We start from the raw sequence: 16,546 nt of genomic DNA on the forward strand, positions 1-16,546 counted from the left end.
CTGCTATTATGGTATGAATTATTCATTTTGCCTGAGTACTGCGCAAGGTTTGGCGGCTACATGTTTTATCGCCCCCTTTATTCACCCGATATTAAAACTTGGACAGGCCAACAGGAGCTAGTTTGCACCTTAGTACTTATCCTTATCTGTGTAAGAACACAGGGATTAACAGACAGAAGCAAGGGGAACAATTTATAAAGATAGAACACTGTTGTTGCAATCAAGATCTTCACACATATTGTACGCTTTGTTCCGTCTGGCCGCTGGTTTACCGCACTTTATCTCCAGTCGATCTGATAGTCTGACCCTCTAACTGCGAGCGGCAAGTATTTGCCGCAACATGCCGCGATTGTTTGGTAGCTTAGGCAAACTGCGGGAAGGCGCAAAATAGGTTCCTTCGCAACACATACCTCTGTGTGTATGGCCCAAATCAGACGTATTTACTGTGGACCGCTTGGGGCAGTATCACCGTGTTCAAATAGACAGAGAGGCAAAGGTAAACTTGTTCTGGGCAATACACACCTGTACCTTGAGAAAGCAGGTAACATAACGAAGCCACAATGCCAGGAACACAAGAGCTTTTCAGGGAGGAAGACCACATGTTTTTCGTCTTCGCCTATCATAAACAACAAACTGACACCCTCAGTCAATGCCAGGCAATGTGAACGTGACACCTCCAGTGAACACAAGGCTTAGGTGAAGTGTATATTGTGGGCTGGAGCGAGTCATGAGAAAGTTGCCAACGTGCCCCGACTACCTGCCTGCGAAGAAAAGCGGCATTGTGAACGTGTTACAAATGAAAGAAGGAATGGCAATACAAGGCCCTTCTTATCTGAGTTCTTTGTCCCACCAATTAGAATTGGGCTAGTCTACAAGCAGAGCCTTGACAGTGTTCAAACAAGCCTGCTTCCATACCACCTGACCAAACAGCCTCTATAGCCTATTCACAGATAACACGTGCTGGGCGACTGCATTCTGCGCGGGTGCTAGCCAAAGTCAAGTCGCAACAAAACAACCAATGGTATTTCCCTTCTGCCCGTGCGATCGTGGCAACGGGGGAAGCTTCAATGAAAACAAACTGGTCAAATTTATTCCCCTCACTTGACATGCACTTCAGCGCACCTGCTTGTGGGTTGTTGACGGTACTTTAGGGTTTTTTACGGCCCGTGGGGCTGACGGAAAACCCTCACCTGGCGGTGGTAGGCAGGTGTCTCTCGTCAAGTGTTTGGAGATGCCTAAACCCCTCCCCGGTTTCCCTGACTTCCGCACAACCAAGACAGATGGGGTATCACTAAACTGCCGGCCAACACGAACTTTGTGACCCGTCCGATTCAGCAGTTGTACACTACCATTTGACTTCAGAAAGAGTTGGAAATTTTGGGAAATATGATATTAACGGCATTACCGCCGCCCGTAACGACTTATCACATCCCACGTCAGCCTAATTGCATTAGGAGGTCTCACAAATCATTTCGTCAATTTTCACTCGCGATCCCGTTAAGATGGACCCAGCGGTTACAAACTCGATTACGCGTCTTGTTTCTGGATAAAAATTTGATGAGCTCGGCGATGATGCCAACAATTTGGTGTCTTATCCAGCTCATCGCCAATTCTACAAGATTACATATTACACAGATTTGCCTTCACAAACTTATTAGTGGTAATGTTATCTATGGGACGGATCCCCTATCATTTTTATGCACAGCACACCCCTCTCTATTACTCACCTCTAGTAGAGCAGCATCCCTAATACAGAGCGCCTATACAGAGACTGTAGCCCAAACAGTGTAAACTGCCTCATTAGTATTGCACTGCACATTGTGTATTAAAACAGTTGTGCCCTGGATCAACTCTAAAAGCATTTCATTGGTGAGATTTGCCAAAACTTCCCAGAAAAATCCTCGAAAATTCTTGGATCACTGTGACGGTTCTCGGAATGTTGGAATCTGTTAGGGTGTCTCTTTTGTATTCTAGGTTCGTGGAGGCAAACATTGGCGGGCTATAGGTCTATACTCTACTTCATTCAAAGGGCAACCATGCAAACTGATATACATTATCCAGGGCTCATGAAAAACAAGGCAGGGAGAGTAGGAGGAATTTCTAAAAGGGTCAAATCATTGTTATGCGAGTGTAGTATAAATTGTTATATACACAGGGTCATCTATCCCCACACTCTATGCTTTGTTGGTTCAAAAACATCAGTGTGACGTATGTAAAGGATTTTTCGAGGACAATTTCCTGAACTTGTCAGTGTTTTATTAAGAGCTGCCATTTTAAAGTGGAGGGAGACAAATCTGTGTGAAGTATATGTGCATCTTTCAGTCAATTCGCATTGGTGTAACATTAACAAATGCCCAAAGTGCCAGTGCATGCAAGCCTACTCAACAACTTATACATATTTACATTGCTGTCAAATTAATTATCACCTTTGCCAATTATCTACCACAAGCGTTTTGCATACAAATGCATTCCTGTACTGACAGTCAACGAGGTAATTAACAAGCAAGCCAGTGGCAAAACCTTCAGCAATACATAATGAAACACAAAATTATTGCCTTTTCCTCGCCAAAAATTACACCCTTTGACACAGGTGCACACCATGGTATTGTCACTGGTGTTCTGTAATAAGCGGCTTTTATGTGATTTACAGGTTGGTGGCATTTGTCGGCTCAACAGCTGCAAAGGATGTTTTTATTCTTTGAAGTCCTCACACAATACCGTGGCATCCGAATGACAAATTCCACAAATGTGAATGTACAAGTGAAACATCTATTTTGGGTCTTAAATTCAAGTGGCCGTTGTAGAATAGCGGAAATGCGGGTTCCAGAATTTACCTGAATTCAGAGATAATCTTGTGATTCTGCGACGGTTCCGATGTGACGTCAGCAAGAATACTTGGCAGATGACGGAAACATTAAAGCATTAAAGTGAGCCGTTTTCTCGCTTTCAAGACACAAAGGATTCAATTGCGTCAGATACACCCACATGCCGGATTTGTACCTGCTATTTAGGAGTCTTTCCCCTCACTCAGACATGCCGATCCTCTGCCAAAGCGGCTGACTCCTGTCCCCCGATAAATTGCAAATGCTTTCAAGTGTATCCATACAGTACTGCACTTGACTTCCTTAGAAATGGTTCGGCATAATACTCACTGCCAAGGCAAGCTGAACTTAAGCAGTGACTACCTTTTACAGCTATGTGGAGCAGATAACAGTATATATCGACCGGTAGCACAAAAAAATACTTCAAAGACTGTGGACTGTGTTCAGAATGTTAATGATAGTGCAAGAACTTCTTTGCATACAGAATTAACAACACTGTGTGGTGAGTAGATAAAAGATTGTCAGACAGTTACATTGGACTAGAAAAGGTCAAAATAAATTCAAAGTTTCATAAATTTGACTTGTACATACGGTAGTTACTGTTAGCCTTGTAGATCATTGTCTTTCTGGGTAGTAAAAAAAGGGGATAACTACACATGCTTAGCACCCTGGTGCTAAACCACCAGGATTTTAGATAAAACCTTTTTATGAGCCTCAACAAGTTTTATGGACTACCAACAAGTTTTATGCAGTTACTCACAGCAAACTGCAACTGATAGAGATACAATCAGATATGCCCCCAGTAAAAAAAAAAAACTACAAACTTACTTTTCACGCATTTCAAATAATGTACTATTTTCTGTCATGAATATTTACTTTCAATACACAATTGGCCATTTTTATCAAGTATTTGTAAATCAATAGGAAGGCTTAGCACTGAATGGGAGGACTTTGAAGTACACTTGAACAAGACGAATATTTATTGACAAACAAAAACCCGCACTTACATGCAAACTTCTTTCTCACACCCCCTTTCACATGATAAATCCAATCCTCCACCTCTGTTACTGACTATTTGTCGAGAAATTTTTTTGTCCAGATGCCATACAATGGGTTACTGTCCAATAATATAATGACTTCCCAATGCATGAAAAAACAGGCACAACTACACATTGTCATGCCAATCTTACATGCTAAGACGATCGATCAAAAGAACAATACATAAAAACTACATCCTATAAACTAATGTAAGAATTCAACTAGACTTCACGTCCAGCAAAAATGATACAGTCACAATGACACTATTGTTTGAAGGATAGTCTATTTTGCTCTTGTTGTTAACCATTTAGATATGCCACCAGAGCGAAGGTCACAATGCGACTTGCGTGACTGGTTGGCAGGCCGATCGTTTTAAATGAAATATTCATGCTCCATAGGCAAGAGGCAACACCTCTCACAATGACATCCAAACCTATAATCTACTTCAATCACTCGCCATATGACAGCACACGCACCAAATATAGCCAGGGGTCCCCTGCTATTATTAATAACGTGAAGCAATTTCTAATACCAGGCATATTTCCAGTAGATAACAGAACTTGATATCGAAAATTGTCAAGCGAACGTCGCAATATCATAAGCCGTACTTTCATTAGATTTCTGCGGAGAGTAATCCACCCTTGCCGTAAGTTATAACTCCGCAGACCCGAGCGGTTTGCGCTCCATGGAGATGTTTGGGAAGATGAATATACCCTGTAACAGATGTGTCTACACCATTCATGATCCTCAGAATAAATGACAGTCGGAGCAAACAGTGTGGACATGACATTCTAATGAAGCACGAACGTAAACTTAGACAATTTTCCAAGGTTTTCACTACTTCAATAGGTTTTCCTTTCTTTTCCCTATTGTAAAAAATGTTGGTACCAACAAAAAATATTTCATTTTGGGGTGGTTATCCTTTCCCCAACAATTGTTATTTCCCAGATAAAAAAAATTACTTTCCAATTAGACAGAAATTTTTTAGGACAAAAAGAATTTGTCAGGATTTCTTTGAAATATCATAAACCTCAGATCATCTACTAGTCGTACTAAGGCTTTATACTGCAAGGCCAATGGCAACTTATGAGGCTGTAAATTTCAACACCTTTGGCCATGTTGCCTCTCAAATCTCAGAGTCAAACCGCTCTGTCAGGAGTGAAATATTCTGCACCACTGAAAGAGAAGCTGCAGCTCTCCTAATCCTGGACCAGATGTGGGCACCCAGTCGCACAGGTCACAGACCTGTCTCTACACAAGAAATTAAACACTTGCCAGTTGGTAAGCAGCCAAGTGTGAGATGTCTGTTCAGGAGAAACCCTCCTTATCGAGGTCTGACACCTCTTCCTGATAACCAGCGAAGAGTCTGGACCCTGAAATGTAACGTAAATACCAGCGTACTGCTCAAAGCTAAGGGACAATGCACAATCAAGCTTCCTCCTTGAGTGTGCTATTCTAAAACTGAGAGCTTTCGCCTCCAGTCACTGCGTAATCTTATCAGCTAGTGTACGAATCAAAGGAACAAGTTGGAACAAATACATGTGCAACAGTGCTTAACATACCACGGCTATATATAAAGAAACCGCAATCTGCCAAATTTGCGTCTGCCCGGTTTGTACCACCCCGTTTTGCAAGAAAGAAACAGTTGATTCATAGCAATTCCCAAAAGTGGAGGTTGGTAAAAAAAATATGTGCCATCCGGCAGATGGTTCTACCATTTGGACCATTCTCAAAAGGACGGTCATTTCTGCCCACCTAGGAAACTTCTGCATAGTTGCTGTTGTGTTTATTGATGTTACCGGTGCTGAGAGGAAACATGTGAGAGAGCATCAGTGCCGAGGTGATGGCAAATGGGTCTCCGTGATTGGAAAACAGGCCCTCCACGTTTGTCGAAATGGGAGGTGAATACTCAGTAGACTTGACTAGCTGCAACGTGTAAACTTCTGGGCTGGCTAGGGGATGGTTTTCTGAAGGCAGTCGCCTTGCAAGAATGTTAACCCTGACCCCTGTCAAAGTCCCCCACCGCCACAGTCCCAGGTAAACCTGCGCTCCAGACACAAACAGCCAAACACCAGATATTGATACAGGCCACAGGAGTTATGCATAAAGAGACCAGAATCTCGACCACTTTTTTTTGTGGCTGACACGTCGCAGTGACAAACCTTCCTACCAGCATGATGAATGGAAATTAAATTTAGGAAGTTTCTGTTGACCTTACTGTGGGTCCCATTTAGCCCCGCAAACATGGCAAGCAAACACGGCCACGGATTCCGTGCTCTAAGCCTATCTCTACACACGCGAAAGTTGGCGTGGGGATGCAGACTCATACCCGGGGTGCAAAAACTGCTGGTGAAACGACACAAACAAATATTTGAAGATGGCTCCGATCAGCGAAGTCAGCCTTTGATATTTGCACTGCCTTGCTAGAAGTCCTGAGAGGTCACAGCGATGGTAAGCTGACGTTTCCAGTCCGTCCTCTTTGCACCATCTGCTGGGTACATGAAAGAATGTGCGAGGGCCAGAAGTCGTAATTCAGAAGTTTCTAGGCATTCAGTGGAGCCTCTGAAGTTGGCCTTTCCTTTGTGCCAGTCTTGGCCCCATCCAGCCAGCTTTACAAAGCAGGGGGAAACTTGGTAAGGGATCGGGTTTCCCCTTTAATTAAATGCCACTGAAACAACTAATCCTCCTACAATTGCACATCACTGAGGGTGCTACAAAGAGAAGGCTTTCCTTTTACCAGCATTGACAAGACTTGATTTTACAACAATTTCAAAAGTGCTGAACATCAAAATGCATAGCCTAACCGTTCAAATTCTAAAATTACTTCTTGCCCTTTTGTTACCACATACTGGGACATAGCACAAAACAGCTATAAGATGTCTACAAAAGTTACAACACAGAGCAACAGAATATTTGGTCACTTTATTACACAAGCATATGCAGCAGAATAGCCCTATTGACATGCAAAACACATCCTAAAATCTTGGAACAGAAGGCATTGTTAGGCATCTGATTTTGATGCAAATTCCAGTGACCACCACAATTGTGTGCGTTATCACTTGGGAAACGGGCAATTTCCTTTTACAAAATCAAGTTCTCTTCTGTGTAATGTAAACCAACCACATACAAGATCTCTAAAACTACTGCCTTTCTGAGAGATATGGTAACTGTATGGAAAACAAATAGGAGTCATGATAAAACCACCAAGTGTGTGCTCAGATACAAGAATTGACAACAGACGTAAACAGTTACTGGATAATAGAATAGACAATGACCCCACTGGGGAATTATCACAGATGAATACACACAGAGGATATCGCTTCTACACAATTACATGGTCAAAGTCATTCGCTAAAAAATAATCTGAGATGGGTGGTTAGTTTAGGCTACTTTTGACCAATAGCAATTCAATGTCAAGACTTTCCCATTACTGTAAGCTTTCCCAGAAATGACTGTTACTAGTGTTTGGCTTGGCATTGCCAGAAATGTATCTGTAAACATTTCACCAATGTTTTTGAGGTGTAGACAATTTCTTCTTCAAAAAAACTGCACCCTAAAACACAGTACAGTTTGTAGGGGTTACCATTTAACGCTGCGTGAGACAATAGCAATCAATGCGGCGCTCGGCTCTAACCACGATAAAATCAATGGAAACATCACAAGGTCGGTGACAAATGTCCAACACCTAATTGTCTTCCTCCCGCCTCCAATACAGGAAATTTAATTTACTGCCAATATCATCCACACCTCATTTTCCAGTTTTAATCAGGCCGGCTGCCTTCGACAGATGTGATACCTTCGGCCAACAAGCGTACTACTCCTCCCAACACAATCACAAAACGGTATTACGTAAACGTTCGCGCCCACAGAAAGCAATCGGCAGTGAACGTGGCAGTGACATTTACGAGGCTTGATGTATGTTGCGAAGGTAATTACGCCAGATAACAGCATGGTTTTTGGTAGGGGAAATCTTGTATCTTATCATCGATGGCCCCCACAGACCAAAATCGCTCTCCACATGAGCGAGAAAACATATAGCTACTGTCCGAAGAGAAAATTGGAATGCTTAGGCAGACAACAAATGACAAGCACATCCACCGATGCATTTTTATCCACAAAAATCAATACACATGTGAGCAGAGTCTAAAACAATTATAGTAAATCAACGGCAAGTTTCGGGGATATCAGTTTGGAGAGTACATATATTCACAAAACTGGAAAACTTTACTGTTATGACGCACAATACGCCATCTGTTTTCATCACGTGCAATTAAATTGGCAAATATTACCGTAACAAACGGGCAAGAATTTATTGAATGAGGGAAGAATGAAGTACTAAAAATGGCTGATAATACATCATCGCATTTCGAGCATAACAACTCACTACCCTCTTACACAACAAAGTATGTATCGACCCAAGAAAGCATTCCAAGAGTACCTGAATTTCTTGCAAGGCAATATTTGTAAAAGGCTTATCTCTGGCGGTGACGCAGTGAAGTTAAAATGTTTTAGACCCCTAGTCCTTGCCAACAGAGAACAAAGCCTATTCTGTTGCACTTGCAAAGACCAAAAAGTTACACAAACATAAGCCATTTCATCCAGAACAGAAAACTCGTACAGAAGGTTATGCTTTACAAAATGTGAAGTGTAAAAACACTAGTCTAGTAACATAACAAAAACACACAGTACTTCCTATTTTTAACACCAAAAAGTGCTATTCCCTTTAACAGGACCAATTACTTGACACCCCATTTACACCTCCCCTCCCCCCTACCAATTCAACAAAGCCAAACAATAAATCCGTCAATAGAAACAAATCATAAAGTTACCATGTTAAAATCTGTCATTTTCTCACCAATTATAAACAACTTGCAGACAAGTTTCACTTTTTTTTTCCACTCGGAAAAGCCCCATTGGTTTTCAAGTGACAATGGAGTAGCTCCTGTCACAAGTGCCCCACTTTGTATACAAACGCTTACAAAGTGTCCATAGCTATTTCCTATCTTATCAGATCTGGGGTCGCCTTGGTTCGCTTTACATGCCTAATTAATTGGGACACTACACACCTCAAATAGAGAGCTAGACAAACCTAAACAAGATACATTCCATCTAAATATGGCCTGCTTTCATCTGGTTGTGCCTTTCCTTTCCCACAACAAACCCAGAATTGTTGCGTTTGCTGGTCCTCTACCCTCGGCTGAGCAGCGCTACTCCAAATATAAATAGATCTGACAAAACTTCAGTCTGGCTATCAAACTTACTCGAACTAGGTCACAAAGAGCATTAAAATTGCCTTTATGAAAGGCAGTAGTGGCGTGGAATAATCTTTTGGCAATACACATGATGTGCATTAATTTGTAAGGCTTCCAGTCGAACATGGTCTCGAATACACATTTCTGAATTTACAAAAGAGAGACACATTTGCATGCAAATTCAACCGGGCATCTGAGTTCACATACAAATTTGAGATTACCATGCAGAAAAATGCATCCTTTCCCTTTACTAGTTACAAAAGAGGAGAAGAGATTGTATACATTTCACTTTTTACTGCACCAGTAAGTCTTATGTATGGTGAATACTGAAGAGCTCCACTTCATAACACCAAGCCTTCCGGGGATTTCTTAAATTACAAAGTGCACTCGCTGCTGCCTGGGAATATTTTGGATCATTATAACATGACTCTCACTTTGCGAGGCATTTTGATCTGCGTGGGATGATTCCTCTATGCATACGTGAACAGAAACCCCAGGCAACGACTGTGTAGAGAATATAAGAAATATGAGAAAGCCAGACAGCAAGTTGGCAACAATGGTGTATTGATGTGTCTTTTTTTATTTCAACTTCATTGATTCTTTTGTTCTGCGTCCAATGCTGGGCGGCTTTCCAGTAGGCTTTTGTTGCCTTGCATGACAAATGCCTATAGATACTTCTGCGTGTTTGCCACTTCGTTAACAGGGTCATGTACTTTGGAATTGGAGGGATGGAAAAGTCCAGAGAGGGAGCCCATCCCCCAACCCTACTGCCAAAAGAAGTGTTGACACTTGCATTCCAAGCAAAACTGATGCTTAATCAAATAAAGCTGCATGTTTTCTTAGCACAAAAAGAACAAGGGCAATAGGGGTCGGGCTCAACCGTCACCAAAAGGCCAGAGCCACAATGCATGTGGAACAGAATAGCGTGGCGGCGTGGTAAGTTGCAGCTGTGCCCAATGTGACGCTTTACACAACAGCCCAGTCCTCTCAACTTCCATTCTCTGGGCCGGTGTCCCCTTTCCTCCCAGTGACACATAAGGCAACTTCTAATTCTGTACTACAGTTTCGTGGGGCAGCATCTCCCCTAAATTCGCGTCCATGGGATTTGTCCGGGATCATGCAATCTATCGGTTGTGGGGAATTTGCAGTAATCCCAGCTATATCCCTTAAACACGGGAGCAGTGAACTACAGATCCGCACAACTGCAGAGTCGCCCAAGTTCAACACCAAATCCCCTTCCCAAGTACAACACAGTGCACTATTACACTAAAACTAGGGGCAATACAGCGCTTTATACCACCTAATCATTGAGTTGGTGGGATTTTTTATGGCTGCCGTATGTCTGAGTCAATATCCCCCAGTGTGGTAACCCAGTCATTATACTCAACCACTATATCTGACCCTACTTTCAAATTTGCATCAAAATTTCACTGCTAAAAAATTTCATAGGATAGCACGGGATGATGTAAATCTATGCAATCTTTGACGCTAAACCACCTGCACTCCTGGCCTGTGATGGAATGAGATTTGGGCGTACAATCACGAACACAAAGACTCAGTCGGAGCTCAGATCATCAAAGCAGCGTCACTAAAACACGCACCCTGACATCCCAAGAGCCCCCAAACCACTGGGCAAATTGTCCAAGACCACTTGTTCCCACCCCCAACTCAATTTCTGCTCGTAAATTAATAATTCCGCAAGCCAATAATAACCTAGCAGGGAGTACTCAGGCAAAAAAAATAGTGTGGTGGAATTAGACGGCTACTCACAATTGTTGAAGGTTGTCTAGTCCGCTAAAAGCGTCCTCAGGGATTGTAGATATCTGGTTCGACTGTAGCTCCCTGTTGAGGAAATAGACAGAAAACGGTCAGAATTAGACTAGATGAGCAAAAAATGACACATAATTACTCTCGCGTCACAGTAGCAATTACCACACACATCCACTTTTCGTCATTTAACCTACAATTTTGTTTTCATACAGGTAAAACGTGTGCGTGAGGCCATGGAACAAATAAAAAGATTGCCCGAGCTCTTGGCCAATTACTGATAATACCTCAACTGTGGGCTCACCAAAAGATTATGAGCAAAGCAACGGCTGCAATACACTGATATTACATTGCTCCGAGCAGTAACGGGGTTAGCGTGGATTGACGAGCGAAATGGAAAGCTAGCTCTGCACAATATTCAGGTTTATCACCTAGGGCGCAGTAGTTGCGTCTAGAATCTACCCCACAGCAGTTTTATGTCAGCCTGCCCTAAATCAGCAACGTTTACAGACGCATATTGGATGTTGCCGAAAATGTCATCGATGTTACAAAATGCTGTTTTTTTTTACAAACTGACGATCTGAACCTCTGCTCGCAAACGTTTGAAGCTTTGTACATTATTTACATCTATTCATTCTTTCTTTCTCATTGTCCAACTGTCAAACGACAGACAGATGAACCTACTGCTGCCCTGAATACCAGAAATATTGTGGTCTAAATGTGTGCCAGGAGAGTTTATTTTCTGACAATGATCTAGCTGTTTCCCCCTGGCCTTTATTTAACGTTTTGACATTTGGTTCGGCGTGGGAAATACGTTTAGTAAAGCTGATGTGGTGGACTGTTGTAGTCCCTCCACGCAACTTCAGTGTGTATCAAAGAGACCCTTGCGAACAGTAACAATGTAATCACTCCAAATGGTTTTCGCATCTGTCGCGTGCTACCGACTTCTCAACCGCGCTTACTGCGACCTACTCAAAGTCTTGTGTGGCCCAAAAGGCAAGATTTAGAAATAAAGTACGATTCCGTGGTTTTGTGGGAAGGTAAGGAGGGGAAATGTCGTGGATTTTGGAGCAGGGCGGTGTGAGTCGCAGTGGGAGCACGAGTCTGACCTTTCAAGTGCAGAACAGCTCTTCAGACTGCTTCTTGAAAGGGGGCACTAGTAAACCGTGCGGCTCGCCATAGAACGTCCTGGCCGCGCGGTTTTACAAACTCCTAAGCCCCTGCACCTTCTAGCCAGGGATTTAGATCGAGAAACGCCGGTTGGGGCAAAGATTTCGACTCGCATCGGTTGGTGGGGTAAACAGGTTTGCCGGAGTAATTAATTATTCATAGAGCCCTCTCAAGAATGCCCCGAAACCGGGAACGCTACATCGCTGACTTTTGGTGCTCAGTACACACTTACTATAGCACCTATAACTATCTAAACGCGTCCTACATGTGCTTGAGGACCTATAGATTTAAGAAATCTGTCTCTAACACTTCTAATGCGGGTGTGTACGGCGTTTGTCTACTCATTAAAATGCACAAAACCAGGGGTGACTGGGCACTCAAAACATGACCTCTGGAGGAAACTTACAGAATCTGGACCCAGCTGGGCAGTCGCGTCGGGATGTGGCGAAGTCTCCGATTGCTGCAGTCCACCAGGAATCCCTGACAGGAGCACTCGGTGGGACACTGGGTGTTCTGGGCATCGGCTCCGGCCGACAGAAGGGCCGCGAGTACAACAAAGGCCCAGCGGAGCAAGGACAACAACGCAGCCGCCATGTTGGGCCCCCGCTCGCCCGAGTCTGTGCCGATTCCGGTTCTCCTGCGGCTCACGAGTTCCAATCACCGCCAACAGTCTCTTCTCGGATACATCCTACCTCTACAACTCAGCTGTGGTCTTCAGTCGTCCTCTGATCGCAGTAAATGTGGCGTATTTTGGTGCAGAGCTTGAGAGGTCCGACCGCTGGTTTTCAGTCTGTGGAAATGCGAAGCCAGCCACCCACGTTCCGTATGCATACATACCAAATGTCCATGCAGCGCGCTGATTGGCCCGCGCGCCGACCACGTGACCTCCCTCACAGAAATGCAAACCTGTCCAAGAATTCAGCGCTATTATTTTACCATGCAAATCTTGAACCCTGATTGACAAACTGAGGTGTCCGATTCCGATTCTATTGAATGAGAGAAAACGAGTTGACCGTTCAGGGATAAAAGCATGAGGTAAAATGAGATAATTAGCTCATAATACTCGCGATCGGAAGATAAGGCTTTGTATGCTGAAGTGATACGCAAACAGGCACTAGAGAAATGCAAACCATCTTTCGTCAGCAAAGGGGCGAAAGTCAAAACGTTATACGGGACTTTATATTTGCACTACATTATTGTAATTTAGTTCACGATTCGTGCTAAGATTCGAGTACCTGGCTCAAGTATGTATTGCGAAACCTGTCGCCTACACATTCGAGCCCGGACGCGAACCCATCACAAACAATCGCTTTTTCACACATTTCCAAGGGCGGCTAAATACATCTTGGCAACTTGTGAATTTATGTGAGGAACTGACGGTGTCTTGCGCCGCGGGAACTCGATTGGGCCGTTTTCAAAGGCATGGGCATCCACTGTGTCCGGCGCAATCACACACGCATACAACTGATGCGTCCAATGCGGCATGTAAAATGTATCGTTTTCGTCAGAAAGATTGATGTTGCACTGAAAACATCATATCCTTCGCTTTCATGCATTCACTCGGCGGTTCGAACCAAATCACGCCGCCGCCGTTCGATTCCTATCGCACTATTTTGTTCTGGGCGCTCCAAAGGGAACGCAATGCGAAGTGGATCGGGAATCTTCCCTTTGTATCTCGGCTCCTTTCTTCGATTTTGTTGGGTGAAAAATGGTGGGTTTGGGAGATAAGAGCATAGGTACTGCATTCTCTGTCTCTTCCTCACACAGAGATGATAGCAGTGATTTTAAATGATCGATCGACTCATCAAATAGATGCAGCTAAATGCGCTCTCATCTCCTGGAAAAGGGAGAGAGAGGGCACGGCGAAATCCCTATCTTCCTTCAGATGTGTATTCACCAAAGACTATGATTTATGTTAGGCCTTGGTTAGGGGATGAATATGCAACTCCGCCCGCAGCCGAGCAAGCTTCTTTGAGCATTTGTATCCATGAACTACCCTTTCTTAGACATCATAACCCCTATCTTATACTGCACTGAATTCCAGAATGCGATTCCCCCGGATTTTTTGGCCGACGCGATTCATCAAGCCGAGCGCGCGAGCGTATGCGGCACCCGGCACGGCAAGCGGACATTACCGCGGCGGACTACACCCAGTGTCCGCTCCTGCGAATCATCACCCGAGCTCGTTCAAGCATGTAATTACTTTACATTTACACCTGCATATCCTCTACCTACCGAGCTACATTTCCTTCAACCCAATCATACACCCCGGCTACAGAACAACCTTTTGAACGAAAGTGTGATGATTACACACTGGGCATTTTGGCATGAACACACTTTCACTATTGACACCCATTCCCTGCAGGCCAGCACAGTAGTTACTGACGTTCGCACCTTTCAGACCTCCAGCGATTAGAGTTCCGGCTGTTTCCACAATCAATAAACGCCTGGTTCTATCTAATTCACCGTCGGCCAAGTGCGACGTACGTCGGGCAAATATTTCTACTTTACTCCGCTCTCTATACGAGGAGAGAATTCCCTAACCCGGCCTTTTCATCGGAGTTTTGTGCGCAAGTAAATACTATACACAGGACCGTCCCACTTCAGACCTGCGCTAGCCATACCCAGTGACCACATCCGCACATACATACATCTATAAAATTTGAACTATTGGAAATCACAACGATTAAACCGTAACGTAGATAATGGAGGGTTCATTCTTGGATCAAGCGACCCACAACTATTCTGCTTCCGCGTCCTTTTATTAACAATTAATCTCGTATCTGTCCGCCGTACTAGAGAAGAAGAACAGGACAACAGAAAAGTAGATCGTTTTTACGGGCACGGGGGTGTGTCCGGCCGCTCGTAACGGTTGAGCTACAAGTTATAGCGGACGTCAGCTAAGCATTGTGGAAGTCGCAGTAGGTATAGTACGCAACAGTAACGTGTGATGTGTGGGTTTCATGGCCCTCTGAAATTTGAACGCGTTCTGTTCGAAATCAGCAGGTGTAAAGCGACGACGGTCGGCCATCTTTCCATCGATTCCCGGGAACTGGACTGTTACAATTTCCTGGCACAGTAGGTTTTCCGGCTGTCGGACAGGTGTCATGGAAAGGGGAGATTATTGATTCATTAATTGAATGAGAAAACTAGAATAGACCAACCTGGCACGAAATATCACTAAAGGGACGGGGCATTCACGACAAAAAAGTCGAAAAGGTCACGTATCGTTCAGCATGCATGCGATAGGTTTAGCTAGCTTGTGGGGAATCTTTAACAACCTTGTCACTCACTCCGAACCCTTCTTACATTCCATTTCTTTAAATTACAGCACACGGACGCTTGAAAGTTGTCTAAAACGTAGTTACGATAAGTTATGCAAGTACCAAGCTCCCCGCATATACATGAAGCAAGTGCGAAAAAGGACGAAGAGGACGAATGTAATAACCCCTCTCGAAAACTTAGCATGCGTGGTCATGGATTTCTGCAAATCTAAAATGACTGCTGTAAAACTCATTTGATGGGTGGGAATTTAGGACGACCCCACGAACTTCTAACAAATTGCCACATCGCTTAGTAATAAAGGCACGAAAGAATCAGTGGAGCGGTAAAATGAAGAATACACCGCCCGCAGAGAAGAAGGGGGGGTAGAGAAATGTCACGATGCAGGTGCATATTGCGTGCGGCTCTACGGCACTGCCTCAGGCTTTTTTCTACGGAGGGCATTTGTTTCCCAGTAAACAGAGGGACAAAATGTCCTCCCGGACGTGCTATCTACACAGAACACGCACCGAGCGAGGTAATTTATTACTCCGAGATGTCATCGAACGTTTGTCAAAACAAAGTGAAAATGCAGCATGTCACAGCGGGGGTGCTCCTTCGAGAAATCTACGCTAGCCCCTGTGACCGCCTTATTCAACTAAGAAGAACTCCCAGATACATTAACACGATTTTCTCCTCATTCTTCATGTGTATAATGCTATTCAATATCTCCAGACTACAGATATGTAACCTAATTTGTAGTTGAGCGTAGAGGCAATGAGTCATCATCTGTTTCTCTTGATATCCGCAGCAACAGAAGTTTGGAAGGGGGATCAGTAAGTAGGTTTGGTGCGTACGTAGTTGTCAGGTAAGTTCCTCTGGCATATAACTCCGCGTTTATCTCCTAATATACTAGTACTCTAAGAACCCCCCCCCCCAATGAAAACTGAATACCTGTTCCTCTTTTAAAAAATAATATACAATTGTCACGACTTTTTGCAACTTTTGTCTCGTTAATACATCATAGTGATACATATTTTGTCTAGCCCGCTATCTTCAGTTATAAGAAGCGAACGCGATAAGGAACAGGGTTCTAGTATCAGAGATGTGATCTTCAGCTCGCTGTGCTAACGTGTGAGAAGATTAGACAGTAGAGACGGGTAGAAAGCCCGCGCGTCCCAAGTCACATGTTGTTACTCAGTACTACTGATAGGCAACTGAAACCTTGGGCCGTTT

The 16,546-nt window shown here is 43.8% G+C and overlaps 1 protein-coding gene across 2 annotated transcripts in view; it reads right to left on the reverse strand.

The window, feature by feature from the left end:
* Positions 1-12,875, reverse strand: part of LOC136435453 (leucine-rich repeats and immunoglobulin-like domains protein 3) — a 50,188-nt gene extending 37,313 nt beyond the window's left edge. For both annotated transcript variants that reach the window (XM_066428971.1, XM_066428970.1), the window contains exons 1-2: positions 12,456-12,875; positions 10,883-10,954 (exon numbers count right to left, since the gene is read on the reverse strand). In XM_066428971.1, the coding sequence (XP_066285068.1) occupies positions 10,883-10,954; positions 12,456-12,643 (260 nt within the window). In that variant the 5' untranslated portion in view covers positions 12,644-12,875. The remainder of the gene's footprint in view (positions 1-10,882; positions 10,955-12,455) is intronic.
* Between the last annotated feature and the right edge of the window lie 3,671 nt (positions 12,876-16,546).

This window comes from Branchiostoma lanceolatum, chromosome 5 (assembly GCF_035083965.1).
Source record: "Branchiostoma lanceolatum isolate klBraLanc5 chromosome 5, klBraLanc5.hap2, whole genome shotgun sequence".
Lineage (NCBI taxonomy): Eukaryota > Metazoa > Chordata > Leptocardii > Amphioxiformes > Branchiostomatidae > Branchiostoma > Branchiostoma lanceolatum.